Source organism: Camarhynchus parvulus, chromosome Z (genome assembly GCF_901933205.1).
Source record: "Camarhynchus parvulus chromosome Z, STF_HiC, whole genome shotgun sequence".
Classification (NCBI taxonomy): Eukaryota; Metazoa; Chordata; class Aves; order Passeriformes; family Thraupidae; genus Camarhynchus; species Camarhynchus parvulus.
In genome coordinates, this window is record NC_044601.1 from 53,067,358 (window position 1) to 53,081,268 (window position 13,911).

General features: G+C 39.0%; 1 protein-coding gene across 2 annotated transcripts in view; it reads left to right on the forward strand.

Annotated features, from left to right (window-relative positions):
* The window catches only part of PLPP1 (phospholipid phosphatase 1), a 65,281-nt gene that overhangs the window by 22,668 nt on the left and 28,702 nt on the right, over positions 1-13,911 (forward strand). The window contains exons 2-3 of one of the 2 annotated variants that reach the window (XM_030969098.1): positions 5,642-5,793; positions 9,183-9,463. In XM_030969098.1, the coding sequence (XP_030824958.1) occupies positions 5,642-5,793; positions 9,183-9,463 (433 nt within the window). The remainder of the gene's footprint in view (positions 1-5,641; positions 5,794-9,182; positions 9,464-13,911) is intronic. The other variant, XM_030969097.1, reaches the window with a different exon arrangement.

Here is a 13,911-nt window from a genome sequence, read left to right on the forward strand (position 1 = left end):
AAACTAGACAACTCAGAGCAATAAATACAAAAGATGGCAGTAACACAGCTGGTGAACTACAGCGTGGATAAACGCCAAGTGATATCCTTCCTGAGGAGGGTGGGAAGGATGGCTCGAGGGAGGTGTATGATCTGATGTTCTCTCTCTGCAGGGTGGTAATGTGTCCAGCTTTAGTGGAGAGAACAGCCTCATGCCCAGTGAAGAAACCTAACCAAGATTAGAAATTTGGACAGAAATAGATCTGTGTTATACAGGATATTTATGGGAAAAAAACTAACATAATCAGTCAGAAATCACTCCAGCTTATGAAGAAATCTAATCCATTATACTGTATGAGTCATACTTTTGGACAAGGGTACAGTAATTGCTTAAAATACGTAGTCTTATCAGTTGAGCTACTTGTGTTTCTACTCCGTGTATTCTGACTGAAACATTTCAGAACCTGCATTTCTCCTTATACCTTTATTACCGATTGTGTTTGTAGTTCCTTAATTCTTGGTTGCTTGTTGGATCAGTATTGCTCTTTTTTCTAATATCTACTGTGTATGCACTTGGCTGATTTACAGCCCTTAGACCCTGTTGAACTGGGCAAAACCCAACTCTCGTTTTTGAGATGAGGGTTGTATCCTAGCAGTCCTTCTCTCTCTGCACTTCAGACAGATGAATTAAAACCAAATGCATAAATGCATTTGCCAATTCTGACTGAGTACTGTTTCAGAGGAAATTTCTTGTCAAATGGCTTAGAAGTGTTAATGCCTTTGAAAAGATTTGTCTAATGGTCATGCTATTATACTGATGTACGACTACCACAAGAACTACGTTATTTTCCCCCTCCTAGTTTGAACTGACGAGCTCCCAAGTCAACAGAGTTGTTTAACCTCCAAATGCATGACTCTGGACTCATTACTGCACAAATCTCCATATGTTCGCTTGCCTCAGTCTTTAAGGGTTGTTTTGCAGGCAGAACTGGCTGGCCTTGATTTTCCACTGTATCAAGGAATTGCCAGCTCTGTCAGCAGTACATCTGCTAGTTATTCATTAGGAATGCATATGCACTGCATAACACCAGCTTGTTTGCTTTATCCTTGAGATTACCCTACAGGTAACCTCTTCCCAGCTGTATAATTCTTCCTCACATACATGTTGTCATTGTCCCTTTAGGCAATTTCTTCACTGTATTACAGCTAGCTTAGAAGATGAGGTGTACATCAGGGAAGCTTTTTGGAATTGTCATATGAGAACTATTCAGTAGAGAACCTTTACTGCTCCTCTGCTGTCTCCACTTCTTACGTAAAAGGAGTACTTAAACTCCCCAGTTTCTACTGCTTTCAGGGAAGATTGATACAAATGGATATTTGTAGGATATTGTGGGACCTTTCTTTTAACTGAATGTGGCAAGGTGCCTGTGGCGGATGAGTCGGATTTCTTCTCACAGTGATCTGCTGTTGAATCTTTGCTACTTTTTCTTGGGAAACTGCTTTGGATGTTTGTGTGAATAAATCTGCTGTCAAAGTACAGCGCTTCCTACACTACAGTAAACATTTTTTCCTCAGTTGTATCTGTGAAGTTAAAGACATTGACACTAGTGATGGTGGTAAAGATAAAGACAAGTATCATTTGGTATCTTCAGTCGTATCCTGCCCACCTGTGCCAGGAGCTTCCATGCTTAGGAAACTGCCGTCATGATGCAAAAACTTATCCCTGTCTTCTGAAATTATGATATCTGTCAGGGTGAAAAAGCAACATGTCTATCCCAGCTGTAGGGAAACTCTACTGTTTTTCTTGGTACAGTGAGAAACTTTGCCTCTTTATCACTTAATGACCGTTCTTCTGCTTGCTTGTTCTACTTGCAGTAATGAAAAAGCTAAACTATTTTTTCCTGTCCCTTTATTGTCTCAAAGGGAAGCTTCCATTGCAGAAAATACTTAAGCTATATATTTGAAATAATTTTGATTTGATTTTAGAAATGAAAACACCTTGAAAACCCACAAAAGCATACTTTGCTGATTTATTTAAAACAGAACAGAACCCTCAGTATTGTGAGGTTCTCTTACTGGCTTCACATGCCAGAAACACTTGATGCCCCTCTGGTTTGACTCCTACTTTTCTGCTCTCTCCCACCAGTTAATAATAGTGAAGTCAATCCATGCATGTTAAAAAGAAGTAAATTAAACCTGCTCCATGGAGCGTGTTCTGAGGGATTAGGTATTGACATTGGAGAATACTTTAACCGAAAAGATATCAAAAGCCCCTACTAGCATGGTTTTTCAGGCTAATGACTGCCGTGAATTGAGCCAGAGGTAAATTACAGATTTTGTAATTCTGTGACTTCAGTTTACAGTTTAACAGTGTTAAGTTAATCTGATCAGTTATACTGTAATCTGTTTTTTAGAAATTAAAACTTTTCTCTCAAGCTTTCATGGAGCATGTATCCTTTTAACACTGAAAGGTGCTGAGAACAGCAATAAGATAAATGACTAGTGGAATTACTTCTTGGATCTGTTGTGCAGCTGGGGGAAACTGAAAACTTGTTATGTTTACTATATTTTTCAGTGCATAGCTCATCCAATTAATGGTTTCTTAATGGCTGCCACATAGATACCCAGAACTTTTAAGACTCAAAGTAAAGGAGGTGGAAAGAAATTACGAAAGAGGAGACAATTTTATTTTAGCTGTTCATACTTGCTTATAAAACAAAAACAAACTTGGAGTGGTTTGGTATTTTGTTTCCATGATCTGGATACAGGAAGGTGCAGTTACAGGCTAGTTACATCATAATCTCAATATTACTGAAGAATGAGCACGCACATTTCAAGCAGCTTCACTCAGCGTGGAAGAACACAGATCCTCACTGCATGAGGGACTTCATTTCTGTTCCACACACCTTTTTATTTCTGATTTAGTAGATGGAAATTACATTAAAAAAAGCTCCCCCTGAATAACCCCATCATCCTGAAAATTTCCAGTCTCTCACCTTGAGAAGCCAAAACATCCAGGTGCGGGTTAGAGGAAGTGAGGAGTAAGGTGCCATGACACCATTATTCACAGAGCAGGTCTTTAAAATGGGTGATGCAGAACTAGTGATTCAATGTCAGTGACACTATCTAACTGTAACCACAGGTGTTTGTGGCAGTGTGCTGAAGCTGTGATAAGGTTTTTTTGGGTTGAACTTAATTTTGTGAACAACTGCTTTACCATGATAATCAGAACTACCAACTCTAAAGAAGTAACCATGTAAATAATTGAGAAACTTTTATCTGTATATGCCTAATTCTCTATATTCGGAGGTCCAAACAATAAATTTTTCTCACATACTCAGTCTGGAATGTTGGTGTTAGTATGTGTGCAGGGCAAATGATGAAATTTTCATTCCATACCTAGTTTGTAGGATAAATGGTGTTGGAAACACCACAGCCTTATGTTGACGAGTCACCTTTCCTCACCATGGCTGCACGTGCTTCTGCCTCAACCGTGACCCAAGTCAGCTAAATACTAAACAACTGATGGTGTGTCGTGACATATGTCACAATACCAACACAAGGGGAGGGAAAAAATAATGTGCAGTGTTTTTCAAAACCCTGACATTCTTCCTGTTAAGAGAAAGGGAGAGGAATATTTTCCTATTAGGAAAGGCTGTGTTTTTGCGCTGTACTGCAGAGTCCAGCTCCCAGGCTTTGTACTGGCTGGTAGCTGAATGGTGCAGTGTTTTGGTGAGGCTCTGGCTTGGCTCTTGGCCCATCCTGCTGTCCTCCTGCTTTGTTGGTGTGCTTGGATGGCTTCCAGAGCTGTGTCAGTTGTAGTCCCGCTGGCATGGAATTGGAAACAACCCCTCTTGACAATGATAGGGGTCTTTTTCTACCACTTTTGGAGGGGAGGTTTTGCATGCTATTGGTTTAATGACAGCAGCAGTACAGAGGGTACCTGGTTCTCTGCAACAGGCTGAGCTGGAATGCAAGGGCCCACATGATAGACCTATATATAACTGCCTGATCAAGTAATAAGGTTGTGTCATTCACCAGAGTTCACTTCAGGGAAATTTTCACATTTTGAGCCATTATTTTGTTATTTGTTCTTTTGTTTTCAAACTGAAGTATTCTTTTAAGCACTTTTTGGTGTGCAGAACAAAACCAATAGTAAATTGTTTGTAAAATCCCAGTTATATCACTTGTGATGGTCCCAGGAGTCAGGCTTAGTTTGGAGGACTTCATGGCTGGAGGGAAAGAGGGAAGAGGATTGGAAAGGATCCTAGGTCTCTTGCCTAACAGTTTTCTTGACGCTTGGCATCTCCTTTTGCTCACTTTTTCTCCTGCTCTTTACATCTTTAGTTTTATTTACACATGCCTTGGCCCAGAGGTCTTGAGGAGAGAACTGTGACTTCAACAACATTTATTTCTGCTGGGATGGAAGGATGGGGGCTGTTTTTATCTTTCTGATCCCTTAACGTTGGATGGGAGTGTCTCTTCCAGATAACTTCTGTTGTGTAACTTTAAAGTGGTATGCATTTTATGTGCAACACGACTGAATTTTGAGCATAAAGTCAAGGGTTATGCTACTGGGCTCCACATGCCTAAGCTAAAGTTTTTTTGGTTTTGGTGGGTTGTTTTTTTGTGTGTTTTTTTGTTTATTTGTTTTGTTTGTTTGTTTGTTTGTTGGGGTTTTTTGTTTTTTTGGTGCATTTTTCTTGTTTGTTTGTTTGTTTTGTTAAACATTCTTTGTGGTCCTCCAGCTCTTGTTTTACATACAGCCTTTTCTTTCCAAGAGTATTCATCCCTGTACACAAGCAGATTGTGCAGATGTTTTATATGTGTTAAGGATGGAGGAATGGATTTAGAAATGGGATTCTATCAGTTGGAGGAAAGGATTTAGATATGGGATTCTATCAGTTTATGGTAATTTGTATCCTATTTTGAATTTTTTGAAAAAACCTTTGCTGTTCGAATGACTAATTTTGGTTTGTGTTGTGGGTACCTTGACATGCAATAGCATGCAGCATTGTGCAGCTTAGTATTGTGTCCTGTAGGTATTAGATTAAGCCAAAGGCATCCTCTTTGGTGGAAGAGGTGGGAATAAAATCTCCATGGCTTGAGGCTGGAGGTCATTCTAGGAAGACATCCAGTGTGTGGGGAAGTGAGGGAATCATGTGCATGTGTAATTTCCTTTTCTCCATATTCCCAAGTATTCCCTCTGCACTTGCGCTCCCTTGAAAGCACCTCCTTTTCTGCTTTCGTGAAATGCAATTCATGCTCTTCTGACTTGTAAAGCTGTCCAGAGAAGGTGTACAGGGGCAACTGTTGCTCACTGGAATATAACGAAAAATTTGATAATTGTGCCAGTAGCAGGAGATTGAGCACCTCAGTGGTTGTCACTGAGCTATTTACTCAGTCTTGGTTTTGGCATTCTTCTGCATTTGAAGTGCCACAAACATGAGGATGAGAGGAATCCTGCCTTGCTCTCCTTCATTCAGCAATCCTTCCTGGAAGCTACAAAGTCAAGGCAGTAGTCATTGGCCAAGAGAAGTGCATAACCTTCTAACTTCCTGCATGCCCATTCCTCTTCATGCACTTCTCTTCGGAAATGTGGGGGTGTGATCATCGCCAGTTTGTTTTGGTTTTGTAATGTATTTTGTATTCCTTTTTGCCAGCTGGCTTGCCTTTTGCAATTCTCAGTTCACGACGTACCCCTTTCCAGAGAGGCGTTTTCTGTAGTGATGAATCCATCCGGTATCCATACAAAGAGGACACCATTTCTTATAAATTGTTAGCGGGAATAATTATTCCTTTCAGTGTAATTGTTGTAAGTTAAACTTTTCTTCCTTGCTTTTTATTTCAGTGGGGGTGGGGAAGAGGGAGGAGGGGTAATCTGTTAATACAGGTTTACAAAACTAATCTGTAAGATTTCTCAACCCTAAAATAATGTCCTTAGGCCAGGTGCTAAAGCAGTAGAAATGGTGGTCTGGCAAGATTAACTAAAGGGTTTTCTTTAATTGAAGTCAAACAGCTAGAATTATAGAACAGAAAAATAGTACCTTAGGACTATGGTGGCTTAATTCTATAATCTGAGAGATAAAAATTTTTTACCATATTTGTTGAAAATAACACTAATGTGTTGTGACTGTCACAATTCTTTTTATTTCAGGACCTGCTAGTTTCAGAATATCATTGTGCATGACCAATTAAGTCAGTATTTTTTATCTGCCACAAAATCTTTGGGAGTACTTCTGTGTGTGGAAGTGTAACAACAGATACTAGCCTATTTAAAAGAAAGATTATGGCTTCCAGTCAGATGTTATCGAAAGCATGAATAGAATAAAAAGAATAAGTAGGTGAGTTTTCCCCTGGATGTTTCCCTGAAGATCAGGATAAAACTGTGGGCCCATTTGCATTTAAATTACTGCAGGGGCTTGCTTTCATACTGCACCTAACCTGGCTGAAAACAGGGTACTTTTCTTCTTTCCTTCTCTTCACACCAGATCAGTGAGCTGGACAGATTGTCTCTGTGACTACCAATTTGGGGTCTCTCTCTGACCACAGCTCCTAGGTCAGCTGAACTGTCTCAAGCATATAGGGACTCTGTATCGCTAATATTTAATTACATGCTGTCAGCTGAGCTAACCTAATATCTTACTATGTATGGACAAAAGTTGAGGTCCTGCTATTACCCTGTCTGTTGCCACCTCTTGTGGCTTGTCTGAGCCAGGATCAGCTGGTGAAATTCCTTAGCCTGGCAGAAAACAGCAACTTTCCTTGACTACATGGAGTGCAAATGGCTCTTGGAAGAATACCAGTGCTGGGGCAAAAAATAGCTGGGACGTGTCCTCATGAGCAGAGGGGGCAGTTGGGCCTCTTCAGTAACCCATTTCATGTCCTAGGTCTGATGGGGCTGTGCTGCAGTTCCTACAATGGCCCTTCCCACAGGGGCCTCAAGATCCCTGTCCAGATGTGCTAAAAAGATTCAGTCTCCTCTGATGGTTCTGTTGGGTGGCATCCAAACTCATCAGAGCCACACTTTGAACAGAGTTACAACTTCCTTATGCCAAATAAGGTTTTTAGGTGTATAAATATTTATTCAAGTATATTTAGGAGCCAAAAATGAAAAGGCACAGCTAAAGGTAATCCTCAGTATTGACCAGCTGTTTCTCTGGGCTAATGGGTTTCAATCAGGAGGGATGTTATGATAATCAAACTCTGCCTTGCATAGGGACTGCATGGATTTTTATCAAGGTTCCAGCATAAAGGTCAACTTTCAACTCATATTTGCTTTTGGTTGGAATTTTTTTTGCAAGTGTAGAAGTATGTTCTGAGAATTGAAGCTGTGACTTGCCTGGTTTCCCTCTTCTTGGAAAAGCTGCTTCAAAAACTTACAGAAATGCTTCTGAAGCAGATGAAATTTTGGGTGGAGGGAGGGTTTGTGTGTTTTGTTAACTGGCAAGTGGCTTATGCTAAAGATCCCCTCTTTTAGGATAAGACTTTTTTTTTTCACCCTGTTACTACCATTGGGTAGTCAATATTATCTGAGAGCATCAGTGCTTGGTCACAACTGAAGCCCATATAGCTTATTTCATTTCTAGAGCAGCTAAAACAGCTGAGTGAGGAAGAATAGAATAGAGCATGGGAAGATTGATGTATTGCCCTCAGTACTTGGCTACCAGCCATTTGCAGCTCAGGGGCTTCCTGAGTCAGAAAAGACTCCACTACATATAGTTTTTAAATGGATGTATTCCCTTTGGATTAATCCAATCTCCATTTGAGCCCGTATGAATATTTAGCTAACTAAGTTTCTTTTATAACATCAGGGGATATCTTTAAATTGTGAAATCAGGCTTTTCTGTCAAGATTGCTTCATAGTCAGATGGTAAAAGCAAATATTGGTGTCCTTTACTCAATGCTTAGTCAGATTATTGAAGATGAATATTCTTTGATGTCTGTCCAGTGTAGTAGTTGCGCTGACATCAACTAATTTTTTGGTACCTGAGATAAGTGACCTTCTTGCAGGTTTTGCAGCAGTGTTATTTGAAAGGGATTCATTATTTATCTGTCATGGCTGTTTGTGCTCAGTCATCTTACTTAAGAGGTTACTTTCTGGATTAGGTGTCTATGTACTTTACTGAAAACTTTCTCAGCTTTAGTCCATGTTCTGGTATTTCTCTGCTTCAGCCCGTGTTTGGGTGTGGTGGAGGGTGTAAAGCCTCATTGTCACCCATCTGGCAGTATTGTCTGTTTGCCTTCATGTGCAGAGCCTCTGACAAGCTGTCGCTCCATGTGCCTGGATGGCAGTGTCCAAGTAATGGCTTCATTCACCACAGCTCTGCTTTGCTGGGATCCAGGACCCAGCATCTCAAGTGATAGACAGAGCTATAATTTTAGTTTTTACATGATTTTTCAAGGTAACTTTACATGTATACATCCAGTCGTCCACATACCTGACAATCTGTATTAATTGATTCTTTCTGTACAGAATGGGACCAACTGGTTCAATATCCAAATTATCTGAAGTTCTGTATCTGGCAGAAGGAAAAACTTACTTTCTGCAAAAGATGGAAGTTGCAAGAAAACAAAATTAGATCTGCTTTTCTGCCAGCACTTGATACATGTATCTTGGACATGTAGGATGAAAAATCTTGCCTCAGTAAGACCTGTCTTTCCCTTCCCTCATTAGTTTTCTTTTCTCTCCAAAGGATTTAATTTAATGAGGAATAGGAAATTTCTTGGTTGAAACATCTGGCCTGTCAGATCTGGATATAGAGTCTCAACCCTTCAGAACAGTTTCTGGTTTCATGAAAAACCTAACAAGCTTTGAAAAATTATACTCACTACAAGTTAGTTGAAGAAGACTCAATGTAAAATGAAGTTACGCAGGAGAAAATGTTTCTAATTAGGGCCATACCAAGCAATATGGTTAATTGTTATTCTGACAAAGCTTTGTTTTAATAAGTATTCTGAAAATAATATTATTAAGTTCAACATGAGGTGGGGTAAAGTAAAAAGGTGTTTCTCTTCTGTGTGAAAGTGTTTATAATGTTTGGACATGGTTACTGCTAACTCTTGGAAAACTTAGATTTGCAGCTTAATGTTTGTAAAAAAAAATAGTTTCTGAAACCGTATGTATGAGTATTAACAAAAATAGCATAATACTTTTCTTTTAATGTTATTATCATTAACTTTTTCTCCTTATTTCTTTTTCAGATAATCGTAGGAGAGACTCTCTCGGTCTTTTATAATAATTTGCACTCAAATTCGTTTGTCAGAAATAACTACATAGCCACTATTTACAAAGGCATTGGGACCTTCATTTTTGGGGCAGCTGCTAGCCAGTCGTTGACAGACATTGCCAAGTACTCCATAGGTAGGCTGCGCCCGCACTTCATTGCTGTGTGCCAGCCCGACTGGACACGGATAAACTGCAGCCTGGGTTACATCGAGAACTTCACTTGCCATGGGGACAAAGCAAAAATCAATGAGGGAAGGTGAGTCTGACTGCCCTTGTATACTTGGTTGTATAACATATTTGTTAACCTGGGGCAATGAGTTTGGTAATGCTGCTGCAGTTTTTGTGCTTCTCCTAGAATAAATTTATTGCAATGAATTTTAAACATTAAACCCTGTCTAAACCCTGGTTTTGTTTTTTTACGAATTTGTGAAAGCTTGTTATATTAATGTATAGATAAATGCCTAATTGCATTATGGGTGATTGTCTTTTTTTTCCAGTTTCAATTGGCTTTTATTTGTGTTTCTAAAATGTTTGCATCCCAACGAAGAGAAGAATTTGAAATCTATCTTAGAAATTGGATGTAGAATAGCAAAGGAAATGTTTATGAAAGCAAATAAAAACTGCACATCCATTTAAATATATGCAGGACTATTAAAATCACACTATCAATTTTTCTCATTATTAAGAATTTTTTAATCTTAAATACTTATCTGCCAGTTCAATTGCAGCAAGATACTGTGGAAACAAGACTAAAGCCTCTTTAGTAACTTCAAACTTTAGTCATCATGCTATAAACTCAGTGTTCGAGTGCTGCTGGAAATGTTCAGAGTCATTTGAATGGCTTAAGTGACCTTACCTTTACAGAGACTTCCTTTTCCAGAAGTTCTATATACCATCTTAGTTAGAACATCTCTTTTTGTGTGGTTTTAAAGTAGAGGTGTATAGTTGTGCTCACTGTCCTATGTGCTCCTTTGCTCTTCTGGCATGTGTTCCCTATAATTCTCCAGTAGCATGCATGGTTTTTTTTCTGTAGCCGTAGGAAAATGTTGATGAAATGTGAATGGCTGTTGGTGGTAGAGGAGCAAGTGCATGGATAGGCAGTAGAACACTACACTGGGTATGTGTGGCAGGGGATACAGGGGTGGCTTCTTAGAGAAGCTGCTATGTCCCACTGAGCCAGCCAGCCAGCTCCAAGTATTTAGTTTAACTTCTTCAGGAGTCTAAAAGTGCTTCTTAAGTGTAAAGAGGAGTGTGGAGAAAATTTGAATTGCTTTTAATGACTGAAATGGTCCTGAAATAGTCTTCCTGGGTTTTGGGGATGCTGGAAAAACAAGAGTATGCTTATGCTTAAACAAAAAAATAGGTTTTTGTGTATGAGAATAGAATGGGGGAGCAATGGCATAGTGATTGCTTACCTTGCATTCTTCCCTGTGTTTTGACATCTCAGACTTCTATATTGGAAACAAGATTTTTTTGTCATCTCTTAACTGATCAGCTATTAGGCTTGTATTTCCAACTACTGTCATGTTCTCCTTTTCTGTTGCTACTGTTTCCCCTGTAGAGTGATGTGAGAGGGCTCTCCTGTTTGGTCAGAGCTTGCTGTGAAGTGCTCACTTGAGCGTGTACTTGCTTGTGGGGCTTCTGCTGTCAGGTGAGGCTTTTGCATGCACAGGAAGCTGTATACTAGAAGGTAGCAAGTGGTTAAAGAAGGGTAGGATAGCTTAAAGTGGGATATTGTGCTGTAGGGGTGTATGACCTGGATGCAGTGATCCGGTAAATCTTCCAGGGTTTCTGATGGTCTTGGGCCCTGTGCCCACACAGAGGCCAAGTGCCCAAGGGCATTAACCTTTCAGTTAATAGCCCACTAAGAGGAGAGAGGTGGATTGCAGGGAGTTTTTTACAGGAAGCTGGAAGAGGTCAGTAGTCTCTCAAGCTGTAACCCAGAGATTAATTTCCATATCAGTTGACAAAATTTTTTGTGGCACACGTAGTACCACCTACTTGCATATATTAAATAGGCAGATAGAAATGTAAAGGAAGAATGAAAGCAGGACAGTCATAGTGTTGCATGTAAAATCATATGTTCTAAATTGAAGCTATTATTCCTCTGTAGTAGTAAAACTTGAGGTTGCATTTGAATGTTTTTAAAGATTCATGCTTGATTGTACAGTCAAAAAGACAGATCTAATTTTTTTTTCATTTAAAACAATGAGGACAGTGTAGAAATTCCATGTGTGCTTCCCTTATTCATATTGTATATCGTGGTTATCTTTTCCCTTCTCATTTTTCCTTATGATTTTTACTAATGAAAAGTATAAAACAGTTTCAGTAGGGAGCATCCCTGGGTAGATTAGACTTCTTGTTCTGAAATAGAATAAGTGTGTGTGTGTGTGTTGAAGAGATGGGTGTAAGATGGAAGCTTCTAAATTGTACTTTGGAAATGGTACAGAACTTAGGTAATCAATCAGTGCTTTCCTTAACAGTAAAACTGGAAGAAGAAACATTTGAAGTAGTTTATTTTTTCCACATGAAGATTAAGGAATAAGCTGTATAATTTCCTTGTAGTACTGGGATATGTATGTTTGGTCCAGCGTGGATTCAAAACACCACTTGCAGGAACTTCTGGAAGACAAACCTCAAGAAAATAGCCTGTGTTTCTGGAAGCCCATAAGTTTTATGGTAGGAGGCTGAGAATGTTTTAGGCAAACATACTGCATATTGTGTCCCAGTACTGTTTCATGTAAATCTGTAAATGTTTCCAACTTTTTGCATATGTTTACTGTGTTATAACATGGCGGCATGAGAGAAAAACAGTAATTAGTTTTTGTTGTTCATTGACAACAACAGTATTAGAATACATGCTTGCCTTATCAGGAATATAAATCGATGGATTTAGGATTGATTGTCTAAAGGAGTAAAGTGCCCATGAATTACAGTTAGTTTTGGAAAGCTTTCTGTGAGAAATGAGCCTCGCTCTTTAAAAGTTATTTTAAAGGTTTAATAAGAGCCAAAAGGGACAGTAGACATTGCTGGGTGCATAGCCATAGCTAGAGGCATACTTGGTAATTGTAACAACTCTTCTTATATGCCTTTCCCATTGCATTGGTCAAATACATATTCATAAAAATTACACATATTCAAACATTTCTTTGAACTCATTTACGTGTTCTGGGAATTCTTTAGCTTGGTTCAACCCTTGACTTGCTTTTTAGAGTACAAGCAGTTATGTGTATTGTCTTTTGGAGAGTCATGTGTCACTTCCTCACCATGGCCCCCATTTCATGTTTTCAGCAGGCAACAGTTATCAATAGTCAAGGGGTCAGGGGCAGGAGTCCTTTTCACATCCATTCCTTGAATATTACCTGACTATGCAGACAGCTTTAGTTATTTCCACAAGTACTTTCAATCAACATTAGCTATTTTACAAATATATCTGAATTATTCTCATTATTGTCACTTAGTTACAAAAATAGAAGCCTTAGTTATTATCTCACTACTTCTGTAGGGAACTTCTGCAGCTACTTCTGTAAAAGTTAAATTTTGTGAAAGCTGAAACTATAATATGTTTATCATACTGTTCACAAACTAAAATATGATCTATAAATGATGTTCTGAGAATACAAGCTACATAGGGGCCAGAGCATTGGCCACAAAAAGCTGACAAATTATACTATATCAAAAGCAGTTAAATGTGATTACAAACTGTACTATATCAAAATCGTTAATAATTTACAAAAGCCAATACATGGTAGCAAAGGCTAACAACTCCATAGTTATTTATAACAGTTTCACTTATCTAACCTGAGGTTAATAAACCAATTTTTGTAGACTGAGGCATCTTGTTTGCTATACATCATGCTGAAGGCAATCCAGTCCTTTTCAGGTTTAAATACCTTAGGCTCTCCTTGACAACTTTTGTAGTATGCACTTTTGTATGCACTTTGCTTTGCTGAGCCAGCAGCAGTAATCAGAGGATAAAAACCACAGTGGTGTGCTTGGTAAATCTTGATTCATATTTGTTGAAAGATGCACGTAAGAGTGGGCACATATACATCCGAGTTTGTAGCACTCAAAGATCTCTAAAGTATTCATGACAATCACTGGTTATGTAAAAAAATTCTAGTTAAATATTAACATGCCCTTATTTTCTATGCCTCTTTGTAAGGCAATCCATTCCTCAGGCAATGTTTGTCATTTAATTTAAGCTAGTCACAGAAGCTTGCAGTATACTACTGAATGGCACTCTCCTGACGTGAACGACTTGTACTGAAATGCCATCTCAAGCTTTTATGGAGATGTTGCTAGGTTTGCTGTCAGCTGGTTTTGTGTAGAGCCATGTAGTTTTCCTTCTAAATAAATATGAAGAGCAGTAACTCAATAAAGATGCCTGACCTGGCTTGTTTTAGTTACAGAAAATTAAATTAGATGTAGAAGCACAAATTTTAGTGTCTACAAATGACAGGAGATCAAAGTCATGGTGTTCTGTTGTCACTGGTGCTTGCAATTAGCATGTCACTTTTAGTGTACTGGTATATACTTCAGTGCTGCTGAATTGCCTTTAGGGTACTTTCCTTAGCACCTGTAAAGATAATGACTAGTCAGTTGGCTGTTTCACCTTTCAAATAGGCAAAGCAGGCCTCAGTAAAATAGGTAGGTGTGCCAGGCTACAACCCTGATGGAGTGGTGGTGTGAGCGAGCACTGTT